The sequence below is a fragment of the Centrocercus urophasianus genome, unplaced genomic scaffold (assembly GCF_019232065.1).
Source record: "Centrocercus urophasianus isolate 14NV4802_14NV808 unplaced genomic scaffold, USGS_Curo_1.0 seq_23, whole genome shotgun sequence".
Classification (NCBI taxonomy): Eukaryota; Metazoa; Chordata; class Aves; order Galliformes; family Phasianidae; genus Centrocercus; species Centrocercus urophasianus.
The window spans coordinates 8963822-8979047 of NW_024884789.1; the positions used below are offsets into that span (position 1 = coordinate 8963822).

At 45.7% G+C, this 15226-nt stretch overlaps 1 protein-coding gene across 1 annotated transcript in view; it reads right to left on the minus strand.

Moving 5' to 3' along the window:
- PDE8A (phosphodiesterase 8A) overlaps positions 1 to 12471 on the minus strand; it is a 108732-nt gene extending 96261 nt beyond the window's left edge. Inside the window, exon 1 of the mRNA XM_042824440.1 lies at positions 12019 to 12471. Within this exon, the coding sequence (XP_042680374.1) occupies positions 12019 to 12279 (261 nt within the window). The 5' untranslated portion in view covers positions 12280 to 12471. The remainder of the gene's footprint in view (positions 1 to 12018) is intronic.
- Between the last annotated feature and the right edge of the window lie 2755 nt (positions 12472 to 15226).

The following is a 15226-nucleotide window of genomic DNA, read 5'->3' on the forward strand; positions in this document are numbered from 1 at the left end:
GAGTTCAACTTTTCTGTAATAACCTGAAATTGCAGAATGAAGAGTCTCATACTTAGAGTAAGTGAGCAAAATGTCCTGCACTAAAAGGCACAAAAACAGCAACAGAGGACAAAGGCCATTAACAATCACTTATTTGTCCTGATTCAAGGACTGCTCCGTTGTGTTTGTTCTGCTGCCTGGTCTAGCATACACAGCTTTGCTGACCAAAAAATGCCTTTTCTTACCAAAGGTTTGCAAATACCCATCTTAGAATTTAATAGCATGGTCAATTTTTTTATTTTTCTTTTTTTTTTTCTGCCACTATCAGTGTATCTGTAACTACATAAGGTACTATCAAGAATCCAGCTTCTTCAACAGACATTTTCAGGCTAGGTAACATTCTCTGTTCAGTCCTAGCCTCAGCTGTATTAAGACTTTGCCTAAATCAGAAATGTCAAGAATGTCAAAAAATACTGGAAAATCTTCTGTTGTGGAAGAAGTTATACCATTTTATTTCTACTCTCAAGTGGCATAAACCACACAGTCACAAGCACATTAGTATCAGAATTGCTGCAATTTTGTAGGGCTTTACCCTAGCCGTGTCAGTAAGAAATCACAAGTGCTAAGAACAGACCATTGCAATATTAACACAAGAGACAAAACCCTAGATACTTGCTCCGTAACTCACAATAGCATCTTTCAGCATAGGATCATGGGCAGCAGAGGTTTGCAGACTTCTTTGAAACAGTTTGAAATCTTGTTCCAAGGCCAAGCTGAAGAGACCCAACGAGATAAACTGAAGTCAGTAAGCTTAGTCTGTTACCTCCAGCAGCTACCATTGAGACTAAATTAGGACTACATTACAGCAGCTGTTAATGGAGGCCTTAACTGGTTTTAGACGAAGCAGGACTGCAGTAATAAATCTGATTTCTTGAAGCCTGTGTTGGAAGTTGTACCCTTCTGTCAGCAGGTTCACTGTATGATGTATTGTGGAGCTTTGGCTGCAAAGACACTGCAGCCTGCAGTTAATGAGCTGTTCAAAGGAGCTGTGAAATTGTCGACTTAATTAAGCCAAGTTTAGTTAACAGTCATCTTTCATATATTTTGTCTGAAGAAGCAGGGTTTGAAAGTGCCCAGCTATGCGCTGTTGTGAAGTGCTGCATACTTTTCTGAACTGAGAAATTAAAAGCTCATATGATGAGAGAGAGTGCTATTTAAGAAAGCGTCTTAAGAAAGCCCCCCAGTCATCCCAGCACGTCTGGGAGCTACATCTTTTTTTTTCCTATTTTTAGAGAATTAAGATGTATAATCACTTAGGAACAGTCTGCAATGGTTTCTTAAGATAGTCTGACCTTTAGAAAGACACGTATGATTTGGAAAGAGGAAGAAGATCCTCCTGAGGAAACCCTGCAAAGATCCGAGCTTTCAGCACTCTGTGCTGCAGATGGGTGCACTGATGTGACAGCCATGGTCCCAAAGGCTCATCTTACCCAGATGAAGGCAGAAGACCTCAGAGGGCATCAGGAAAAGCAAGCTGCTCTGTACACCCTAAAACGACTACCTTGCTGTTGTTCACGGCTTTGAGCAAAGCACTTACAGATGTGTCACTATCTTTCCTGCACCTTAACCAGGTTAACACATGCTAAATGCTCTGTCCAAACTAGTTTCAAAAACAAGACCTAAGGATATATGAACTTAGGCTTTTGCTTTCTATTTAACCAACTGCAAACTAACAGGCAAACATTTTGTACGCACATATTCCTCCAGACAGTCTGCTGACATCTGTTATAGGACAAAAATATCTGTAGTTACCAAACAGAGTTACAGCAATCAATTAATCAGAGTTTAAGAACTTGTGTTTAAACAAACCATTAGCACTGGCCTCAGCTTACTCCTCTGTCAGAGGTCAAGGTTTCCCAAACATGATTCAGACTCTGAAGGATATAAGGACCTTTTTCAGCACCCAGCAACAGCAGAGGTGCAGTGCTTACAGCCATAAGCCCTTTCTCACCCTGTCAATCCTCTTTCATGCTTTTCTTTCTCTGTGATTTGTTTTGTTGGTTTACATTCAAATCACTAAACTATTTCAGAGCAACCTGTGGAGATGCCTCCACTAGGAGCATCTCCTAGGGATTCCACCTGCTAGCCTGAGACCTCTCAGTTGATGAAAAATGCCAAGTCCTTCAGCCACATCCACCTCTCTGCAAAAGGAGAGGGGTTGAAAAAAGGTCAGAAATACTTTAGAGCTCCTTGTGACCCTCCTAAAATGGCATGAAGCTAACAGTAGTCAAGCATTTAATGATCCCCAGGTAGTATCTCACATGCACATTTACTCTTATTGGTACAGAGCTACAGAGAAGGAAGAACCTAAAGGTGTTTGACCAGGGAAGCACAGCTCTGTTTTCAGATATGATCAACAGAACACACCTCCTCAGTACGTTTATCCTGAAATGGAATAGCATTGGCATGGGGAATCCTGAACAAGTGGATGCAACTGAGTACTTCTGTGATCAGTCACCTAGAATGCCAGCCAGCTGGGAAAAAATGCAAGGGGCCACTGACCAGAAGTGTCAAGTTTCCTGAGAGGAATGATAGCTCTTCTTTGCAGGTCATCCATGAAGAAAGGGCAAGAGACCACGCGGACTCACTGCAGCCTAAGTCTTACAGCCTTAGCAGAAGAGAGTTTGTATTACCCAAAGGGCACAGGAGAGCCTTGTAAGAGTTCTTTAGGAATCAGAAAAGCCAAGATTAAGTTAGGAGAAAACCTCAGTGCTGTTTAATCTCCAATAATAAGCTCCATTCAGTTTAATTGGCAAAATAAGAGAGAGTATTTTCAGCACTCCCTTTTGACAGCCCAGCTATGAACCTCACTGCTCACACTGACTCGGGCTACGTGTGGGATCAGAAGAGCTGTTTGATCCTTACATCAACCACCAGCACAGCTTCGTCCCTCTCCCACTCTAACTTTGAGGTTTTACATTGATTAAAAAATAAATAAATAATCAAACACTGTAACATATAAACACTGACAGCAAAACTCTGTTTTTCAATAAAAAATGATTATCTGATCCATCACTATTTAGCTCCGGGAAACAAAATGCTTACCCAGATTCAACAACCTGTCCTTCAGAAGCAAGCACTGTCTTTTCTCCTCCCAGCAAAGCCCAGTGCAAGCAGGATAGATCAGCTTCCTCCCTGAGCAGCTGCATTAATTTCATGAGTTTTTATTATCAAGGATCACAAAACCTAAGCGTCCCTAATCACCTAGAAGCTGGCTTTTGCTATCCAGTCCCAGTGCCAGAGGCAGGGTACTGTGTAAAGGTTATCGGGCTGCTCTTTGGAGGAGGGGCTGCAACCGACAGCACTACCTCTGAACTTGACTCAGCTGTTGTCACAACAGACGTCACAGCATGGCATGAAACGGCATGAAACAATCCCAGGTTTTCCAGCACTGAGGACAGATGATAACACAGCTGAGAGACAGCGTATGCAGAACAGCCCTTTTGTCTGAAATTCTGCAGAGAGCTGATCACTTTCACAGCAAAAGGCAAAAAGAAAACAAACAATAAGCAAATTAAAACTTGCAGGGCAATCAATGGAAGCATTGATTCTGAGTTCCCAGGACTTACTCTTCCTCACAGTATAGTTGTTAAAAAAACAAAAGCTGTTTGGGTTTGCAAAGCCCTCTTTGCCTGAGTTTGTAAATGTTTCATCCCTCTAAAATATCAATGCAACCCCCAGATCTTTTTTCTTCCATCTGCAGGAGACTGCTTTATGTATGAAAAGCACCCTGCCTCTCTTGTCCTGAAGGTTCTCTTCAAAAGGCAAACTCCTATTTGGTTACGGTTCATCCCACTTGCTTTCTCTTAAACGCTTCCATCTGTTCTTGGTCCTTGCAACAGTATTTGCAGATTTGCAAATACATGAATGTTCCACACTGACAGCGTGTCAGTGGTAAGCATGCACTGCCATGGCAGAATGGGCTTTGGAAGTCATTCCACCATTTATAAATTCCATTCAAGAGCAGATTTTTAATTGCAGTTATCAGCTTAGCAACAAAGTCTTAAGGAGATAAAATTAAAATACAAGTACCATACTACATGCCAGAATTGTTAGAAAGGAGAAGTAAATCAGCATGTCCAGGCTCAGTTCCGAAGAGGAACGTCAGAAACTCTTCTCGTTTTTGTAACTTTAAATAGATTCTTGCATCTTTCTCTAAAGCACATTCTGCTGACTGTGGGCAGAGCAAAGCACTGCGTTACATGGACATGGTTTGGTCTCAGAGCAGCTCCTCTGTTCCCGGGTACATGGTGGCCTTGATCTTCCGTGACTTAGAATTAAGATCAAGCATGCAAGCAGAAACGTACAACAACTCATCCACAGAGACACGCGATAACTGCCAGCAGCCTTCTTCTGCCTCCAGCTCCGTATCTCTAGCCTTGGCTGCAGCAGAGTTCCCAGAGCAATCATCTGCAACTAGAAAACACCTGGCAACCAACTCGTCCCAGGATACTTCAGACAGAACTCGGTAACAACACAGATACAAAAATACAGAAAAATAAATCTTTCTGAACGCCTAGAAATTCCATTTTAACTTTGACAGCCAGCACTCTCAAGATCAGCAATAGACTCACAGACTTGCTTTATGACCTGGAACCACAGCAATTTATGTTCTTTACATCGCTACTGCTTGATAACAGCCCTCGCTGCTATACAAAGCTGTGAAAAAAAATATTTTGTTTCTATCCTATTCCTCTCATCATTAAGCAGTTAATAGTATCTGTTATTGGTAGCTTTTCTGCATTAGTGTCAGATTAAGCAACCATAAAACATGGTACGCAGACATAAGGGCACATACCCTGGTTGCACTTCAGAATCCAGGTAAGTTTTATTTACGGACCAGAGACCAAATTCTGGTTGTTCTTAAACTGTGACTTTTCCATTAGCTTCAGTACAGCCAAGAACTTGCCTAGCAGAGCTATACCAACTGGGATGACAGAAAACAACTCCGCCCTTAATGCAAGTATTATTGCCACTATTTTTATTTCCAAATCTCATATCCAACAGGGAGCTATTTTCTACAACAGTGGAAGGTAAATAGAGCTGTCCAAGTCCTGCCACAGGTACACCTCTTGAGACCACAGAGCTTAATGGGGCTGAAGGACTGTAATTTCAGTCTGAATTTCACCCCCCAATAAACCTCTTTGGTATGTGAAAATAATAATTCTCTTTATTTTGAAAAAGAAAGCACAGATATCTTGCTAGCAGTCCCAGTACCATCCATATTTGGCATGGCAGAGCTTCTTTGAATGCTGGTGCCTCTGGACCCCTGGATCCTTCTCCTGGCCCTGGGACATTGATTACTAAGTCACAGCTCGTGGGACAGCGTGATTTTATCAGCCAGTAAATGAGTGTACAGGGTAAGTCACTTCTGCTTCAACTTACCAAAGTAATAGGTGTGGTTGTCCTCAGCCATTTGAGGAATTTCTCACCAAAAAAAACCTTAAAAACTAAAACAGCAGACAGAGTATTCCAAAGAAAAAGAAATACGCAGCTGCAAACTCAGCCTGCTAGGCTGATCACAAATCCTGACCTACCTACCTACCACACAACAGGTACGTATTTCAAAACTTGAGATTCAAACTACTGCTGCAAAGGCAGAGTTCTACATGTAAGCATCAGAAGAGATGCAGCTGTGATATCAGCATGAGTGAGGCACAGCGACTGTGTGATGAAGCAAGTCGCAGAATACAGAAAGATCATGGTCAGTGCTGATCACACGGCTTTTGCTGTGCTTTAAGTAAGCCATACACACACCGGCCTAAGCTTCATCTCAGTACAGAAGGTTTACTTACTGAGGCTATTTGTCTGGCCAGTTTGTATCAGACATAGCAGAACCTCAAGCTTAAAGACAAAAAACTATAGTAAATGTGTAACTTGAAGTAACGTGGGGCCTCCAGGTTTCCACTGCATCCCAGTAGGAAGCTAAAGGTCGCCGCTAACTCAGAGTTAAAAACAATGGGAAGCAGAGGATGTCGTTCTTTCATATTAGCCCAGTGATTCTGTGTTTTCTTTGCATGGATTTACTTAGGAAACTGGGAGATCTAACAATGAGAAGATTTCAAGGCTACCATTTTTCCCTTCGCAAAGCTGTAGTCAGAAATCTGTTTGTGGAGTTTTGCAGGTTTTTTTCATAGAGAAAAATACTTCTTGCTTGAAAAGGTTTGATCTTTCCAAGTACACACAAGATACTACATTCCAAGTTTTCTGTGCAACTTCCAAAGTGTAAGCTAATTCTGCTTTTGGAAAAAGGAGTGAATCCTCATTTCTGATACAGAAACAGACACAACTCAAATCCGTTCAACATTACTTAGCAAAAGGATTAATTTCTATTCTGACCAAAAAAGTAAAACCAATAATGCATTTCAACACATTTCCATGTCAGAAAAGTAGGTTTCAGCCGTCACCCTTCCCAGTGAAACATGTGGGCGCTGCTTTGTAGGATGTGAAGCTTCTTACATTATGTACAGAGACGTATTTACAGATTTTACAAGAGGAGAAAAGGGCCTTGGAGTTTGATCTGAGGCCAACAATTCAGCCCAGAGTAAAAGGGGGTGGTCTGGAAGAACGTACAAATTAGAGCCTGCACTATTTAGTCTCACAGTGCATATGTCAATGCTGTTTGTTGCATTCTGACCTTAGCAGAGATTTTAAGAAGGAAGGTAAAAGCGGCTGGATGCCGAAATTTTTGACAAATGGGGGCTTTGACATCACTTTCTCTGTGCCTTTGAAAGCTTAAAATCTGACTTTGAGCAATCAAACTATTCAGCACGTTAAAGCTATTCAATTTGCATCTTGTCGTCCCATGCCAATTTAAATTATGGTTAAATGAAGATACCTAATTATTCTACCCGATGGGCTGACAGCAATGAGTACAATGTCAGAGGGCCGAGCAAGTTCGTACTGAAACGCCAGTGAATTAATGAGCCTCACATTCACAGCACCGAATGCAATTCACACCACAAATTGCACTCTGGATGTAAAATCACATTTTACGTGCAATCTTGAAAACATCTCTGCAAGGATTTAGCTCCAACCACGGCTGCTAAAGCTGTTTGCAATGTGGTACATTGCATCCATACACAAAACCCAACCAGAACACAATACTAAACTGTTCTCCTAGGTGTGCAGGTGCATGTAGGGTCCCCCCGACACAACCCTGACTTATGCAAAGCTTCCATTGAAACAGCTTCACCCTGAGGGCAAGCTGCTCATTATCAGATTTGCTTTTCTTTCACTTTTTTGTAGCAAGCTAATAAGAGCTGCCATTGTCCGTATCCCTAAATACATATTTCCTCTTTGAGGACTTATCTGAAAGTCAGTCAGCATTCTAGCTGCTCAAAAAGTGGAATAACTTCAGTGCCTGGCTGGCACATTAAACGGTAAGGCCATGCTGGTCCCTTGCAGTGCCATTTCACACCACGTCTAACACCGGAAATGTGGGAAGGGATGGAGAACTGCTAATTGCAGCACCTCTCGTTCTTCTGCCCATCTTATAAGTACATCCAACATGAAAATTTCTGAGGATGGACTTTACTTCCATGTCAGCTCTACGAAAGGTGCAATACAGCGAGACAAATAACTAGAACCATAGAAATAAACGTGTTTTTAATATTTAATCTACCAACACATTTGGGTGGCAGACAACTTAAAGCTTAAGCTTGGCAAAACCAGGCAAGGGACGTAGCAAGGCCAGAGAGAAAGCAGTGCTTTGTGACTAGCAAGAATTTATAGCTGAAAGAAGACTCAGCAGAGCTCACACCAACAGTAAGAACTGCAAAAATGCAGGCTCTAATCTGGCTCATCTCACTCACACAGGGAAGTGCCCTCAGGTGCAGCAGCACATTTTGCTGATGTTTTGCATGACCAGGAGGGATCTAGTAATAATGGTTTAAAAATCAAAAGCATGTCTTTGGCTACTTTCACAGAGGTGAGATACACGCTGCGAGTGATTTCCAGTTCTTTTCCAGTTGACATTACAAACAACAGGAAATTAAAAGGTGAAGATAAAAAAAATAACCCAGACACGAATATGGAAAGTTCACGTCGCTCCATCAGTTCACTTTGTATAATTTACAAATTCGACATCCCCATTCCCTGGAGAAAAGGGTTCGTGCCTTGAAATTAAAAGCACCGCGACCGTCAGCCTGGGAGCCTGGAGCCGTGGGGCTGAGCACAGCCAGCGTGCGGCAGCGTGGGAAGGATCCTCATGGCAGAGCAAGGATCTCTGCATGGGAGGGCTGACGTCAGTGGAAGTGGGAGGGAGACGGTGCTGGGAGGTTTGTTGGGGAAATGGTTGAGGACAGCTTCAGTGGGAACAGGGAGGGTCGGGAAGGTCGGGTGGCCTTGCTGAAAGCAGGGACGGAGCGTGTGGGAGTTTCAAAGGAGGGAGAGCTGATATGGTGCAAGGGGAAGGAATCGCCAGACAGGCAGGAAAAGAACAGATGGCTTAAGAGACTAAATAGTGTGTTGCTAAACGCCGAAGTGAGATCCATTTCAGCACTGAAAGTACAAGTCAGCATACGTCCTCCTGAACGCAGAATTACACAACCACTGCTTTGCAGCGACTCTAAACCCACAATTTTGCAGGTTTTGAACAAAGAAAACTTGGTGCTGTGGCACCATGGGTGTAAGCGGGTGCCCCACACCAGCTGATCAATCAAAAGGCTACGGCAGATCTAGTCCTGCTGGCTTACAGCAACTGTGAATTTACAATAAAGGAAGTATGGGTTTACTCTCCGATCCCGTTGCACTCAAGCACGCACTTCTGAGTTAAATTTACATGACAGGGAGAGCTACACAAGAGAAAAGGAAGGAAATCACATACATAAAAGATTGGGGGCAAAATAAATGCGCTGTATGCACCACAGTGTGCAGCCATGCACTGTGGAAGAGTGACACTGACACATGTTGTTGGACAGCACAGGCTCACAGACTCCCAAGCCAGTTTTAAACACATGCCCATGAGGCCCTTACACCGTGCCAGTCCTTACCTGTACTATATGTTAACACAGCTATTACTTGGAAAGTGTTTAAGCGGATCTGTGTACAGCTAAGCACCCTTAATACAAACTCAGGTTCACAGCAGTCTGAAGAAACAAATCATAATGATATATACAAAAAAGCTGTCACAATTTTGAACTCACAATCTTCAGACTTCTAGAGTTGGAAAAAAAAAAAATCAGTAAACCTCTCCTTTGCAACAGTGCTATTACTGTGTAAATCTTGCTCATCTTCCACTGGGAAAAGTACAGAGTTCAAGCCGTGCAGTCTGTGCACTGAAAACTAAGGGAAGGGTTTCATGGCTGGTTCACCGTTCACATACAGCACTGCTTCCAAGCTGCTCATAAATTTTCAAATGAAAGCCACACATGAAATTACTAATTAAAGAGGGACATGCAGGCACCAGGACCAAACATTTTATTATAAAGGCTTCTCCATTTATCACACACTATTGCCACATTCATATATACGGGGAGCTGCTCTTGCGGCATTGATCTCTGCGCATGGCGCGTTCAGGAGTTTACTGCATGTTTACTATGGATAAATTTAGGCTCCTCCTTATTAGAAAACAGCAGGCAATTTTTTAGCTACAGGTTGTAAATCAATGCTATCACACAACACTCACACTACACACCCTGGCAAATGATCCGCCACTATCTGAACAGTACAAAGAATTAACAAGACATAACCATAAAACCAGAATAAGTCTGGGGGCTAATGAGCAATATAAATAAGGCCATTTTACAATCACTGTGGGTTATTTCTTCTTTTGACACGTGCACTATTGCTACTAAACCAATGCAATAAAAGTCACTGTATTACCTATTACACTTATTTTAAATTCATGCTGTTGTCAGCTTAAGTGACAACATGAGATTTACACATGAATCAAGTTCTGTTCTTAGCTCTCATCTACGACTTCCTCGGCTTTAATTTGAGCATAGTAACACAAGAGTGAGAAAGAAATAAATTAAAGTGCCACGAAACAATGGGAGAAAGCATTCAGGCAGGTTACTGGCCATTCACACAATGCCGATTAGACATTTTAGATTAGGAATGCAGCATCTGCAGTTAGGATGAGACCCCAGGTGCCACAACACACTGTGTGCTCTATGCAGCAGCGCCCAAATTCTCTCAGTTCCTTCTCAAACCAAAAATTCCTTTAACTCCAGAAGTGCCCAGCGCTGCCCTATGACCCTCCTGGCTTCAAACATCAGCACTGTATTGTGAAAGCTGCTGTCAAACGTAGCTCTCTGCAGCACGACATCTGCAATAACATGGTTACACTCCAGCACAGTACAGACTTTAAGTCCATAAATTTGATTGTGATAAACACACTTAACAACAAAAGCAGAGAATGAAGTACTGTGCTGCCTTGTATCTCTGAAGAGCAGGATTTTACAGGTAAAAATTATGCAGAGGGGATGTTTCAATCAGATTTTGTACTCAACTGACCACAAACAGAATTCCATTCTCACTTCCCAAAACCCAAGCAACGTGCTCAGAGCAATGAGAAGGGCAGAAAACCACTGAGTGATGAAAATCAGAATAGCTGTCAGTGAGATCACAGCGTGCAAGGAGCCCCAGTCAAACACACAGCACCTGGCTGGGTTATCTAAACCAAGTAACAAGGGCTGGTACAAAGTGCCAACAAAAACAACAAAATTCTAACACAATTAAGACCACTTCCCATGCACAGGCTTCTAGAAGAAGATCTTGGAGTTGTTTATTCCCCCCCACCACCAAGCACAAAGACAAAATCACACAATATAAAATATAAGAATATTTTTGTCACTCAGTTTCTGTAAGGCGCAGTTATAATCACGATTAAGAATAAAGCTGGTAAAACAACGGTCAGGGCTGTGAGCAGAGCTACCACACAGTGTGCCATACAAGCACGAGCACCGCGTGTGAGCAGAGCCGTCCCGCTCCGCTTCCTGCACGGCGTTACACAAAACCTGAGGTTCCTCTGACGCAGCCGACCTTCGTGTGCTGGCCGTTCATTCCTCCTTTAACTCAACTTCACATAACCTCTTCCCATTTCCCATAGCTTTTTTTAAAACTTCCATGAACTGAACTTAGTAAATCTGGAGGAAAACAATTGAAGAAAATACCCCACAGCACAGACGAAAATTGTTTTGGGCCAATACTCCTCCTGAGCACGTAAAATTCCCAAGGAAGCTACGAATTGTTGGTCTCTCTGTGTGTGCAAAGCACTTGACATTGTGTGAGCTCCTGCTGCACTTCCAGCCCCTATCTCCTATTGACAGCGTGCGTATCTCAGCGCTTATCACAGCAGCCCAGGGCAGATCAGCCATGTTATACAACATCCCTGGGGTGCTACACTTTCCTTTGACATTTGCAATAATTTACTTTGGAGAAATAGAGACAGCTCCCCAGAAGAAGAGAAAATACGGAATATTCAAAGCCAGCAGCATCAGGAATAGAAGTATAACACGTAAAGCAATGGTGCACCAATGGAATGGAGACAGACGAGCAAGCACTGCACTATGTACACTCTAAAATACAGCCATGAAATTGAAATGCAGTTTTTTTCAGTATGTGCCTGCTGATTTCTTACAGGGCTGATGCTGCATCCCTACAGGAAAGAACACACACAAAAAGGTACTCAAAAAAAAAAAAAAAAAAAAGAATTAAGAACAACAACACACTACTTGCAGCAACAGACAAGGTCAACAAGTTGTTGGTGTAAAGAGCACCCGGCACACAACCTGAAGCCCCTCTCCGCCCAGCAGCCCGCCCCAGCACCGAGGTGAGCCCCAGGCCTGGTAGCTGTGAGGCACCCACAGCATCCACTCCCCGGCCCGCAGCGCCCAGCATGGCACAGAACAGCACGAGAGCCGTTTGCGGGGCTGATGAGTTTTAAACAAATGCTGACAGCTCCAGCAGAATGAGCTGCCCCGCAACGTGTGACTTCAGTGGGAGCAACGGCGCTCGTGGTCCGCACCCCTTTACCTTAAAACTGGATCTGCTGGTCTGGGTCTCTGCCTCCATGCTCTGGCTGTTCTCCCTCTTGTCTTTCTTAGAGGAATTAGTCCTCACTTTATAAGTGGATGTGTTGGAGGATTTAATGAATAATCCCGGGACGGGGTTGCCTTGCTGCTGCTGAGACATGGTGGTGTTGGTCTGGTGAGGGGAATGGCACTCCTCGGACTCTTTGCTACTGTGATAGACCACTCTGCTGTCAGAGATGTGGATGCTTGGAGCACAGCCCATGCTTTGTGGCCACCTGGGGAACACTTCTCAATTGTATATATATGAGATATATATACGCGTATCTCTCTCTCTCTCTCTCCTTCACGTTGGTACGTTCCCCCCGCCTGGATTTGCTAACGGGCCGAGTCCCGCGGCTCGGCTCCCCACCGGGTCGCTGCCATCGGTCCCTCCGCACCGCCGGGATCGGCTCTGCGCTCCTCGGCCCCGGGCGCGGCTCCGCGGTGACGGCGGCCCGGCAGCGGGCGGGGGGCGGTCAGCAGCGGGCCGGCGTCATGGTGTCACAGGGTGTTAGGGATTTTCCTAAGCCATCTGAAAGCTTAGCTTCGCTTTCCTTCTGGGGGTAAGGAAAAAATATTAAAAAAAAAAAAAAGAGGAAAAAAAAAAAAAGAGGGGGTCGATGGGGGAGGTCACAAAAACGCGAGCCCCAACCGCACGCACAGCTCGGCGTCTCGTCGGCTCAGCGCAGCCGGAGACACGGCACCGTTCCTCCCTCTCAGTCCGGAGCACGGCGCATTTTCCACCTGAGTTCGCACGGCGTTACCGATTAACCCGGGCCGGGGGGGAGGGGGGGGGCCGCTCCCCTCTGCGTCTTCCGCGCTACCCGCCAACGGCGCTGCGTCCGCCGGGTCCCGCTGGGCGCCGCGCTGCGCTCGGGGCGGCCGAAACGATCACCGGAACGACGGCGAGGGGCGAGAGCCGCCCCGGCGCCCCGCGCGCCCCTCACGCCGCGGCGGTGACATTCGCGGTGGCCGGAGGCAGAAAGCTGCGTCCCGCCCGCCGCAGCGGCATCCGGAGCTCAACGCTCAGCGGCCGGGCCGGGGCGGCGGGGGCGGCCCGCGGAGGCATCAAAGGGCCTCCATGTTGGGGGGGAAGGCGTGGGGCGGCAGAACGAGGCGAGGAAACAATTAAAAATGAAATAATAAGAAAATCAAAAAGAAAAAAAAAAAAGAAAAAAAAAAAAGAGCGAGAAGTAGCAGAAAGCGATCCTAGCGTTCCATCTCCACGGATAAGCGCGGCAGCGGCGACAGCCCTAATTCCCGGGGCCGTGGGGCCGGCGTCCCTCGCAGCAGGGAAGTGCCTCCTCCGGCTCCGCACCCGCCGTTGGTTGTAGCGATGCGGCGGCGCTTCCCCCCCCCCCCCCCAGGCCCGCCCGCCCCCCCCCCACCCCTCCCGCCCCCCCCTCCTCCCCGCCCGCGCTGCCCCCGCGCTTGACAGCGGCGCGGCGGAGCCAATAAAAGCAGCCGCCGGCGCTGACCTCCGGCCCGCGCTGGCGTCAATGCAAATGAGCCGCGCCCCGCCAATGGCGCGCCGCGCCGCGGCCCCGCCCGCGGGAGCGAACTTTAAACCGCCGCGTGCGCCTCGCGCGCTGAGCTGCTTGCGGTGGGCGCGTGACGGCCCCGCTGAGGGGCGGGGAAAGGAGCGCTGCGAGGCTGCCGGGTCTGAGGAGAGAGAATGTCGGGGGTTGGATTGCGGGAGCTCCATCGGCCCCTTGCACCGCCCACTCCTCAGTTCTCTGGCTCGGAAACGCGCCACCGGGTAGCCGTTCAAAGACAGAGAGGAGACGTGCTCAAAAGCAGCTCCCCATTCCCACAGCAGACGGGAGCACCACGCAGGGCCGGGCAGCGCTTCCGCGGAACGCTGCGTTTCAGCATAACCACAGCACCACCAAAATGCTTTTGTTCACAGTAACGGGTAGGGTTAAGGGCTGCGAAATGAAGTCCTTCCTTCCCCACTCCCCTGCCACCGTGCCATCTCACCAACTTCACACACCCGGTAACTGTCTGTCAGAACCAGGAATGGCTGTGGCTGCCTGGGCTCTCGCTTGGGATGCCCACTTCAGATAAACACTCAGTAATAGACGAAGGAAAAGGCTTAACATACGTGCTTGGAGCAGCGGGCGTTGTTTGGAGAGGAATCTCATCCTCATTCTTTCTTTATGCTAGATCTCTCATTACTAGATCCCATTGATAAGAACACACTTCAGAGGGACTGGAAAGAAGCTGCAGAAGAGAATAGCGCAGCTTCTATTTGTGCCATCAGCCACAAGCATGGGCTCCTGTCTTCTTCAGCCTTAATGGATCTGTCTGCAAAACTAAACTGCGCTTTATTCCTGGTGGCACCGAGGGAGCCAGAGACAGCAAGACTTGATTTTCAGCACTCCACATTCAGCTTGCAGTGCTGACACCTACAGTTGAGCCTTCTCCTTGTGAAACAAATAGGTTTTATTTGCAGCTACACAGATGAGAGCAGTATTTCACATTCAAACACTATTCAGTTTATCCAAATGACAAACAAATATTGGGGGGGATGCTTTGTTCAACATCTCATAACAGCAGCGTGACAAAACAAAGTGCCCATGCAGATACAGTGCACACAACCTCTCTGCTCTCTTTCATAAGTTTCCCTACACTAAACATAGGCAGGTTATTGCTGATTATGCTGATCTAGAGCCTAACTTCAAAACAACAAAAACTAAATATACATTTGCAAGTTTGTCTAAGGAGAATTCACTGCTTTGGATGGGAAGATGAGATGAGCCCTTAACAGTAATTAAGCCATTGAAAAAATCACTCCTGTTGTTGCTACACTGACGAAAATCCAGCTAAAGATGGAAAATGGTATTTGAACTGGTACAAGCATTAGCTATTTTCTCTCAAATTTGAGGACATGGCTACTATTTTTTTTATTGCCAATAGAAAAACACTGTTGAAAGTATAGTTTTACCTGTAGCTTCGAATCAGACAGAAGAGATGAAAATATCTAAACCCACCAGCAGTGGCCATTTTTCACCATACCACAGGAGTTTTGTTTGCAGATTCAGGGCCTGGCTCAAGCTGATTTGCTAAAGGGCAGCTCAGCAAACAGTGGGCCCAATTATTTAGAAAATTAAACAGTGTAAAAGAGTAGAGGAAAAATAGGAGCGTAGACACTGGCAGATTAGGGCCAT